The 10,931-nt window shown below is 49.1% G+C and overlaps 1 protein-coding gene across 1 annotated transcript; it reads right to left on the reverse strand.

Annotated features, from left to right (window-relative positions):
* Positions 1–187: 187 nt before the first annotated feature.
* On the reverse strand, positions 188–6,280 carry LOC136366738 (uncharacterized). Its single transcript, XM_066328016.1, has 2 exons — positions 5,977–6,280; positions 188–3,959 (listed from the first exon to the last, which is right to left on the reverse strand). The coding sequence occupies exons 1-2, from the start codon at positions 6,259–6,261 to the stop codon at positions 2,499–2,501; spliced, it is 1,746 nt and encodes a 581-aa protein (XP_066184113.1). The 5' UTR covers positions 6,262–6,280; the 3' UTR covers positions 188–2,498.
* Between the last annotated feature and the right edge of the window lie 4,651 nt (positions 6,281–10,931).

Consider the following 10,931-nt stretch of genomic DNA (forward strand, 5'->3'; position numbering starts at 1 on the left):
GTAATTTTAGGGGAATGACCCCAAAAGTACAGAATGTATTTTTCCCCTGCTGGTTCTGGTTGGTTTAGCTGGAACAAGCAAGGCTTCCTTAGCACTTTGATCACTTTGTACAGACATTTGTCAGGCACTTAGTGCAGGATAGAAACATTCAGTTATGTGGCTTTTCAGTAATAGCTGATGGAGCTGCTTTTGGACATCGCTGCTCTTGCAGGGTTGTGGTTTGCCTAAAACTCACTGCACTGAAAGAACTACACCCAGTCAGGAACTGCAGCTCCTGTCCTGTTATTCCCATCTGGTGAGCTGTTTCTTTTCTAAATCACTGCAACTTAATAATGGTAAGTGCACAGAGAGAGCATTTCCTAGTGAAGTACTAAAGCTTGTGGTCCCAGGAATGCCATTCTGCTGCTCTGTTGTAGATCTTTAGAATTTGAGCTTAAATGTAAGATTCTGTTTGCTAAGTAATTATCTTACTTATTGCAGCTTCTTTGTAGGGGGATACCAGATATTTGCAATCCCTGCTGTTAAACTTCAGAAACTTTTTCTTCTCCAAGAGTCCAGAAGAGCAATTTCTTTGGAAATGGTTCTGTACAATCAAAGCTCAGTCATCTGCAGTTTGTTCTTAATTCTAATTTCACTATGGACAGACATTTTGCACAGTACAGAAAATGTCACTTAATGGTTTAGTGCAGAGAATCTTAGAGCCCAAAGGATGCCCCTGTTACTTGTCAGGACACAGCCCTGTGAACACTTTTTGTTCCTAACACCCATTTCTCACCCCACCCAGAGCTGAAGGCAGTCCTGTCTGTCCCCGGTGTTACTTTGGGCAAAGTTCTGCTTCTTCTACACTGCTGAGGTCAGGGGATGACAATTTCAATCATTAGCTGTTCAAAAAGCAAATCTTTAATTCCTGAGGTTTGTCTAGTCTAAACCATGTGTGCTCCTCTGAGTGTTTTCAGGGATGAAAGTCAATTATAAACAATTCATACAAAATTATTTTCAGCTAATATTTTAACTATACACGAAAGGCATTTTTTAGCATTTAAAACTGAGCTCCATATTAGCCACTGTGAAGAGAATGAACTCTATCCCAGCCCAAACCAGCACACATTTCAGTGCTACTGAAAAAGTTACTTGAAGCAGTATTTAAGTGTCTTTCTTGGTAACAAGCGTATCACAGAATCGAGGAGTTTTTAGGGTGGAAGGGACCTCTGGAGGTCACCCAGTCCAAGCCCTGCCCAGGCAGGGTCACCTGGAGCAGGTGACACAGGAGCATGTCCAGGCAGGTTTGGAATGCCCCAGAGAAGGAGACTCCACAGCCTCCCCGGGCATCTGCTCCAGGGCTCTGCCCCCTCCAGGAAAACAAATTCTTCCTCATGTTGAAACTTTTTGTGTTTTAGTTTATGGCCATTGCTCCTTGTCCTGCTGCTGGGCACCACCCTCTGACACCCTTTGGGGATATTTGTATAAAGAAGCACTGGAGACTAAACACAACTGCAGTGTGCTTTCCTAAATTACTTCAGAGCAGTGTGTGACACAGGCTCTCAGTGCTGAGACCCTTCAACAGCTGATCCAACACTCCTGAGCTTTCCACACAGCACTCCCACCTGGAGGGTATCCCTGACCCTGCATCTGCTACTCACTGGGATCCTTCCCTCAGCAGATTTTTTTTCCTGCCACTAAAATGATGAAGAATGAGATCTTTTCCCCTTCATTTTAGTCATGACAACTGGCCTGCAGAAAAATTTCTTGAACTTCTGGTGCAGAATTAAGTGTCAGGAGCAGGGGCACAGGAAATAGCAACCCCAGCCTGGACCACTCTCTGCTGGTGGCAGTGAACAGTTACAATGCCCAAGGCTTCTCTTGGAAACTGTGGTGGTGGCCACAAAATACTTTGGTAATAAATGGAGGCAGATATAAAACACAGGTTAATGCCTCTACAAATTAAGTGTTCACAGAGCTGTTTCCCTCTTTAAAGCTGAAGGAATGTTATCAAACTTTCTAAACCTGTTTTCCACTGAAGTCAGGAGGAAGATTAGCTCAGACAGCTTCAAAGGAATGCAGAGAGTTAACAGGAGTACACTCCAGTATGGCATTTCTAAAGCTAGATCTTCCAGTTTAGAAGAATTTACCTTGTACTGGAAGAGTATTCCAGGAATAGGTTTGGGAAGGGAAAAAAGAAAAGTAGGATGCCCAGCTGAAGAAACCTGTCTGGCATTAAGAACATCTTAAGAACAGCCAGAAGGAATCTGACTGATGAATTAAATGGGTTTAAATTTATAGAAGCTTGCCTACCCTTTATAAAGGTGACCATTCAGGTTTCCTTGTGAAAGGAACCATTAAGAATTTGTGTAACACCTGCTATTTACTGTCTGAAAGCAGTGATGTGGTTTGAGATTTTTAGAACTGTTTTGACAAAGCCAGTCATATCCCTGACAACAGGATCAAGGCCACAGGTGAGGGGACAATCTCCCCAGGTATGACAAATAAAGCACCCAGAGTCAGGTGTGATGGCACAGCACTCCCTGGTCGGTTCTGTCAATGATGACATAAGGCTCCTGGGTGTCAGTCTCTTGGGAATTACAGTTCTCCAGCTTCCCTTCCCTGCCTCCAGCAGAGTCACCTGCAGGCTGCACCAGGCTCCTCCTGCCCCCGTGGGAGGGCCGCACATCAATGCTTTGGGGGGGGATGTAGGTGAGGTTGGGTGGCTCTCTGACGTGCCTGAAGCTCTCAGAAGCTGGGTGTGCCTTAGCAGGGTCCATGAACAGTCTCCTGCTGTCAGAACCAGTAGTGGAATCCTCCATGTGCCCAGCAGAACAGCACAGCCCTGAAGGTGGCTCAGTGTGTGATGCTGCTCTCCTGTGCAGCTCAGCATCAGTCAGGTATGCATGTTTTATTTGAGAACTATTAAATTCTCTAACGTGCCTGTCACTTGTTCCTGCATAGCCCACTGCCTCAGCCTGCCCAGTTTCCTCTACTGGATACATAAGTTCTTCCTGAGCATCCTTGACTTGTAGTTCTGTGAAGGTTAAAGACAGCTCACAAACATCCTCTTCCCTGGAGATGCTGCAGTTTTGGGCAGAGGCAAAGTCCTTGTAGGGCAGAGACTTCAGCTCAGTGGGTTCATCACCAGGGGCTGGGTCTATGCAGTTTATGGCATCATTAATTTCTGCTTCAATTGATCCTTCTGGGACTCCTGGAGCTTCAAACTGCAGGGCGCTTTTGCTGTCACAGGAGCTGTCAACAAACACGGCGAAGGCCGGGGGGCCGCTGGCTCCCGGCGACAGAGGCGCCGTCCCCAGGAGCGCAGCCGACTCTGCAGCCCCTGCCGAGGCACCCTGCCCACTCAGCCTGGCTCCTGGCTCCCTCTGCAGGGCCTTTGGAGAGAGGCTCTCACTGAACACGGGCGTTTGGCCGATGACAATGTCACTGTATGTGACCAGGAAGTCCTCGCTGTCGCAGCACTTGCCCGGGAGATGTGCGGTGTTGATGCCTTGCCTCCGGTGCTCCTGGAGGCTGCCCGGGGAGTCCCCTTTGGTCCTCGCATTCCCAGCAGCCTCAAAGGACACAGCACAGGCCGCTGAACACTTCTGCTGGGGAGCAAGACACAAAGGTGTCTCACTGCTCCCTTCGCTCCCCAGACTTTCCGTGTCTCCTCTCCGGGGCGTCTGATCTCCCTCATCCTCCTCTCCTCGATGCTGATGTGTTTGTGTTCCCTTCTGCAGGCTCTTCTCCAAATTGTCATGTTTCTCCTCATTTGTCATCTCGAGGATGGCTTCGCACTCGATTCTTGCCAGGAATATCTCAAATGCAGTCTGCTTCGTTTCCTCATTGTTTCTCTTTTTGACAAGTGAAAACTCTGTTGCTGTAGTTGCAACATAACCTATTTTCTCCAGGACTGCTTTCACAATATCCTCTGGGAGCACAGGCTGGATGTAGTAGACAAAATTCCCGGTGAAGGTCTGGAACAGAACCAAACATGGCAAAGCTGGTGAACACTGGGAGAGTGGGTGCAGGGAAATGTGACAGAGTTGATTACCTAAAGATCAAAAATACTTCAAAACTTGCTTACAGCTTTCAAAAACTTGTGTTCTAGAAGTCTGAGTTTTGAACTGCAGTGAGTGAGGCTTTTCTAACAGCACTATTTTGGCAGCCTCTGGAGCACTGTAGCTTTGCTACAGCACATCAGTTTCAGTGAAGTTGTGCCAGTTTGAACCTGCTGTGGTCTTGGCTAAAAGTACCAGTATCCAAAAAGGAAGAGACTAAGGAAATAATTTTAGTCAAACTAGAGAAGCTCAGACACAAACCTTATGTATTCGACTGAATCTAAGCTTTTTAAACAGAGGTTCATGAATCACTGAGGTCTTTTCCTAAACAGATATGATGCACTCACTGTGAATTTCTGAGCTGCTGACATTTTCTTTTTCCATGGTTCAGACTCCTGCTGTGAACCTTACTACCCTTGAGTTGAACTGCCATATTTTGAAAGCACCTTTCTGAAAAGAGATTGTCCAAACACCTCTCTTTGCACAACCTGTCTGCAAAACACCAATAAAATGCCATTGCTGTGCAACAACTTAAAAAACTGTTCAATGTTTGCCTGGTTTTAGAGCTACCCCAGGCACAAGGCCTCGTTTGTAACCTGGAAGTGGTTTTTGGTTTTGTATGAAACCCTGTGACAGGAGAGACTATTCTGAGCTGAGCATGACCAACTCCTGGCAAGTCAGAACAGAAGAGAGCTGGGAATGCAAAGTCAGGATTTCCAGGAGTGGGGTACCTTGTTTTCAGGCTGCCCAGCTTGGGCCAGACCAAGGCTGCCCCCTGAGCATCAGTGTCACAAGCAGAAGGCTCAGGAGAACAAAATTGACCTAAAGAATGGCCACAGTATAATTCTCAGAGAAATTTGTCAACAGTGCCCTGCACTCCTCACTTTCTGTTCCTTCTGGAGGTGGGCAGCTGCAGGCACTACAGGGACATCAGAGCAGGTGAGAGGCAGGACATGGGAAATACTATTCCATGTATTTCAGTAGCTTTTAATCAAATCTGTACATGCACAAGGTACTGCTTGTTCTCCAACTCCTGCCTTGCAGTAGAATCATTTCAGGCCTGCAGCAGGCTGTCTCACAATCTGGGTTACCCACAGTGGTCTTCAAAGTTTAATTTTAAGGCAGCCTAGGATTCTTGTGTTAGGAAAAGCCGAACTCACTAAGTGTAGACCTGACTATCTTATGCTTTGCCCTGTTTTAGGGAGATGAATGAGAAGAACAGGGATTTACAGCTGGTTTAGAATCCACAGGTGAGACCTAAGCGCAGGAAGAAGCAAAGAAATGGCTTTTTCTCACCAGCACCTGTTGCCAAAGCAAGGGCAATAAGTTTGCATTTGGGTGTTTGGGGAGTCTGTTTAAATTCAGAACCTGTGAAGGCGGCTGTGTCTTCTGGGTAATGGGACGTGTTCAGAGTGCTGGGGAAGTGGGGTAAGCGTGACCACCCTGCTGCAAAAACAACAGCATCTCCTGTGTCCAAGGCGCTGTCCCTGCCCACCCCCCAGCGCCAGGCCCTCGGCTGGGATCCGGGAGCAGACAGGCACTGGCCCACCTGGCTTTGGCACCAAGCCACTGCTAAAAACATCCCTGCTTACAGGCAGATTTAGATCAGAGCTTAGTGCGACGGAAGGCAAAGCCTTTGAGAGTAGCTTCAACCTCCTCTGCTGTCTCACCACACCGAGGGGCTCCGTTCCCAACCCCCGGAGCTGCTCAGACTCCCGGCCCCAGCGAGGACAGGGCCTGTGAAGGCAAATTAACACCTCCGAGCAGCCCCGCACCGTGCTGGGCACCCTGCCTCGAGCAGGACGCGCTCCCGACCCCGCTCCCTGTCCCGAGCAGGACGTGTCCCCGTCCCGATTCCACCTCCCGGTGCCGCTGCCGAGCCCCGGCCCGAGGAAGAGGCCCGGCAGCCGCGGGGCGGGCGGCAGCGCCGTACCTTGAGGGAGCGGATCTCCCGGCGCCAAGGGCACAGCAGGAGGTTGACGCAGAGCAGCTCCAGCAGCTCCAGCGCCTTGAGCAGGTCGCGCAGGGCGCGGCCGCCCCGCGCCCGCCGGCAGCGCTCGGCCACGCCGCGCACGTCCAGGGCCCCGCGGCGCCCCGGGGCCAGCAGCCGCCGCGCCCGGGCCTTGAGCGCGGGGTCGGCGCAGGCCGCCAGCTGTCCCTGCGCCGCGCGGGCCGCCAGGTGCGACACGTACTCCCTCAGCAGCGCCGGCTCCGCCATGGCGCCGGGCCCGCCCCGCGGCCCCGCCCCGCGCCGCCATTGGCCGGCACCGCCCGCGCGCCGGGCGGCCATTGGTGCTTCCGCCTGTCAGTCAGGGAGAGGGGCGGAGCTCCGCCAACCGAAAGTGAAAGGCGGGAGGGCGGAGAGGGCTCGGGCCGCGCGCCGGGCGGGGCGGGGCTTGTCGCGACTTGTCGTGACAGGGGCGCCGAGGTAAGATGAGGGCGTGGGTGGGATGTCCCGGGGTGTCCCGGGGTGTCCCGGGGTGTCTCGGGGTGTCTCGGGGTGTCTCGAGGCCTTGGTGACTGCCGAGTGCGCAGCCAGTTCTCAGAGCCACAAGGCGATGTTTTTGTACTTTAACCTGGTTTGCACAAAGCAGGAGCTGATGGTAAACCACCTAAAGCTCCCTGAACATCAAAAGTTTACACTATTTGTACATTTTAACCGAGGTATCAGCATTCATTGACCACAAATGGTATAACTTTTGCAGTGATTAGTAGTCAGAGCCCTCTGTGCTGGTTGTGTCTCTGTCACGCTGCTCGGCCCCAGGGCTGATGGTGCCTGCCCTGGGCTCTGCCTCCATTCCTTTGCTGTAGATGAGCCCTGAGTTGGTCACGATCTCCCACTGCCGGAATTCCCTTTGCCCCTGGTACCGCTCACATGGCTCCTGCTGGCTCCTGGCCAAACAGCCCGTTCCTTTTGGGGCTGGCTTCCCTTTCTTTAAAAAGCTCAGCCAAGCATGCAGCATTTACACTGTCTTTGCTGGAGACAAGGTTTGATTCCTGGGCCTGTTCTGTTCTCCTGCTGGAAGCTGCCCCTGGACCCCTGGGCTGGGTAAGAGGTTCCCTGTGGCTGGAAGAGGTCTGTGTCTGCTGTGGGGAGGTTGGATCCAGCAGCTGGAAAATGCACCTGTGAACCAGGTGCTTTTCTAACCTTGATTTTTGGCATCTGGATTTTCAAGTCACCACCTTTGGCCACCATGATGTTGTGCACCTGTGTGACCTCACAAATTGATAAATATTCTCTCATAGGATGATTATTATTTTAATTCACAGAAGTCTACGGTCATAATTTCACATAGAAATTATTTATGTAGTTTAATGAGGAGAATAATTTGTCAGACTGTACCAAGACCCCTCAGATCAGTTGGATGTGGTTTCCATTCAAGGAATATATTTTTACTCAACTTGCTGTGCTAAAATATGATCTGTTTGAGCATTTCTGGAATGACTGGCCTATTGTTTCCTGGCTTTTCATCTCTTCCCTTGGTGATACGTTGCTATTTTCAGTGTCTCGACTTCAGTAATTTGATTCAGCCCTTCTTGAGCTTGGGCACTGACTTATCCCCCAGAGCAGGAGGGGCCTGGCTGCTCCAGTCTTTGTTCCTGTGGCCTCTGACAAAGGTAAAATCCAAATGTAAGTGACTGAGGTGTTGCTTCCTCAGCAGTTGCTCGGTCGTTGTGGTCCCAGAGATGTAAAATAAAAAGCACAGAAGCAAACCCAAATTCTTGTGTGTTCTTTACTAAAGTTCTGTACAAGATCAGTATACTAAAAACTGAAGCAGAAGAGATGATTACAGAAATACAGGGTTGTTATCATGTAGCAAGAAATAGCATCTCCAGTTTTCTCTCTGATTTTACTCATGTAACAAAGCAAAGGCTTGTGTTAAGCCTGTGTTTAGCATGGGTATTAGAATTCTGCAAGGGTTTAGGGTAACATCTGATAGCAGGAGATGAATTCCTCAAGAGCAATATCACTTTGCCAACTTTGCTGAGATTTATCCAAGATCTGCAATACTTTCAAGAAATGAAAGTGTGTTCTTATTGCATCATTACAAGGAATTTCAACACTTGCAATAGTAGCATTGGAAGTTGTTGGAGCAGCTTCAGAGCGGCAAATTTCTCTCTGTACTGTTAATTAACAGCCAATTCTTTTCTTTCTAGTGACGTCTGTTTGTATTTATAAGCTATTCCCCCTGCACAGCTTTTTTTGATATCACTCATTTAAAAAGATTAACAAGAGCAGAAAATGCTAAACCCCTCCTGCAAGTGATGGTGGTAAGATATCACAGAAGGCAGCACACTTGCCTTCAATTCACAGTTTGTTTTTTAATTATATATGTTGGTAATGAATCACATAACTCAGGTATTCAGTGGTAACATAGAAAAATGTAGAAACACGATGTGGATGTTTTGGTTGGCTCCCATATCCGTGTGATGAGCAGCTGGGATTATTTGGATTATTCTGTGATAACAGAATGACAGGATTTTATGGAATGGTCCACACCACAAGAGGGAGCAGGCAACATGTTTAAGAAATGCTGCCAAACCCAGAGCACAGTGCCAGGGACACTTCAGCATTACTGAAGGAAGGAAGAAAGACTTGGATTAATTTTCTACAATTTTACCAATGCATTGCTAACATGAGGTATTATGTAAATGTCCCGTTCTCATCAGGAGTTACTAAACGTCAGGTTGTTTTGGAAACCACAGATACAGAGTTGGTGGAAGGGCAGGAGGGTTAAAAAGGTTAAAAGCCAAACCAAAGGGTTTCCAACCACGCAGAAAAACTGAGCATCAGTAACGGGGAAGGGACTTGTCTGCCACGTGTGAAAAGCCCTCTGTGCCTGTCTGCAGAAGAGCCTTCGGCTTGGTCACGTTACTTGGAACAGCCTCACTTTCAGGGGAAAAAAATCACCTTTCCCTTCTAATGTGGGTTCATTAGATTCCCCCTGGCCCTCCCCAGCAGCAGCCCGAAGGAAGCAGGTCCCAGAGCCTTGCCCTGTTGCAGGCAGCTCTGCAGGAGCTGCAGGCAGCCCTGAAAGCAAATCCTGTTCTGCACAAACCACCCTGTGCTTCCCCTCTCTTCTGATTCTCCTGCCTGGATCTGACTGGGACACTTCCATGCATCTCCACCCCTCAGAGGTGTGGTAGTTCTGTTTCTCTCACTGCAGGGTACTTTGCATACCACAAAACTGTTTAAATGAACACTTTATTGAAGGAGCAGTTCTCTCTGTTAAAAACACAACTGTGAAATAGAGCCTACCTTTTAGCAATGCCTGCCTGCAGCTCTACAATGCAAAAGGGTGGATGTTTGTTATTTTGGGTATAGAATACTGAGAATATTCAAAATCTAGCTGAACTGCAAAAGAATCGTCTCATTTTAGCAAAATACATATTTACTGTCACATACTTAGCAAAAAATGCATGCTTACCTTATATCTCATGTGCATAGGGCTCAGTAATGGTATAATTTATATAGCAGTAAGAACCATATAATTACTTCCCATCTAAGTATTAATTATAATTGTGTCAATCTTTGGAGTGTTAAATGATTACAGTCGAAAATTATTCAGTACTTACAGAAAATCCAAGTGCAATTTTAATAATTTGAATGTTGCTTCCTTTTAAAGACCATTATATATTTACTATACTCAGCTTTACATATGCTTTAGTGGGGATAGAAAATGAAGTCCATTTTCTTAATGTAAAAAACTTTAGGGTTTGGTAGTTGGTTTTGTTTGTTTGTGGGTTTTTGTTTTTGTGGGGGTTTTTTGGGTGTGGGTTTTTTTTTTTTTCTGTATTTTAGTGAAAATGCCTCTAATAAATTTCCTGGAGATGAGCCTGTGATAACTCTGCTCCCCTGCCACAGCCCCTTGGCCCCTGTCCCTGGTTGCAGAGGCTTGTGAATGCCCCAGGGGCTGGCTGGAGCTCCATCCCTGTTGTTGATGTGCTGGCAGTCAGTTCTGCTGCCTGCTAGCACCCAAACTTACCTCGGGGTTTTCCATTAGACACAGACCTTTAAAATTATTTTAAAATGGAGAGTGCAAACTAAGAGCTTGACTTTCCAGCAGCAACACGTTTCAAAAGAGCACAGCACAGTTGTTCTCCAAGGGAAAGTCCCAAGGATAGCACAGGGTTGAGCTTTCCTTGTTCTCTTGTGGGTTGTGTGTCCTCAGGAGCTTTCAGATGAGGACTGGGACTTCCCAGGCAGAAGTGAACAACAGAATCTGAACTTTTTTTTTTTTTTTTTTGCTTAAGGCAATAGATGGAAACCTCCTCGGCTGCCTACTGTTAGATTCCAAGGCTGGCCTGTAGCCTGACTCTGGCAACTTTTTTGTTGCTGGGCCATACAAAGGAAGTGGGGGCAGCAGACCTTCCTGTCGCACACGGGCACCCTCCGCAGCTCGGGGTGAGCAGGCAGCAGCTCCGGGGTGTGTTGTCTGTAAAGGCATACCCGGCCCCGGCGCCGTGCCCAGCAGGCTCCGGGAGGGGAAAGGGAGCCCGGGCTGCCCTTGAGTGTCGGGTCCCCGCTGCCCTGCCCGCCCCAGAGCCCGTTCTGGGAGCCCTCGGTGCCACACGGTCTCCTCTGGCCGGGCTGGTGCAGGGCAGCCAGGGCAGCCCCTGGGGACATGTGCTGCAGTGCCGTGAGCCCGCTGTGCCTGAGCTGAGCTCCCAGCCCGGCTCCCGCTGCCCCGGCACACCGGCCGGGAGCCCAGGGACTCCCATCCGAGTGTCCTGGGCTCTCTCCTTGGGCTGCCTTTCCTGGGCCCTCCTCTCAAAGCTGGGAACGCTGCGAGGCTCCTGAGCTTCAGAGCCCAGGCTGAGCCCAGCGTCCCGCGTTTGCGTCGCACTCCTTCCTAGAGGTCACTGTGGTCACACCGTAACACCCAG

The sequence above is a fragment of the Sylvia atricapilla genome, chromosome 12, assembly GCF_009819655.1.
Source record: "Sylvia atricapilla isolate bSylAtr1 chromosome 12, bSylAtr1.pri, whole genome shotgun sequence".
Classification (NCBI taxonomy): domain Eukaryota; kingdom Metazoa; phylum Chordata; class Aves; order Passeriformes; family Sylviidae; genus Sylvia; species Sylvia atricapilla.

Excerpts from the sequence above, each read along its gene's own strand:
- LOC136366738 (XM_066328016.1), bottom strand. The coding sequence starts at position 6,261 with ATGGCGGAGCCGGCGCTGCTGAGGGAGTACGTGTCGCACCTGGCGGCC. Across the intron at positions 3,960-5,976 it reads GGGAGATCCGCTCCCTCAAG|ACCTTCACCGGGAATTTTGT; the intron begins GTACGGCGCTGC and ends GTTCTGTTCCAG.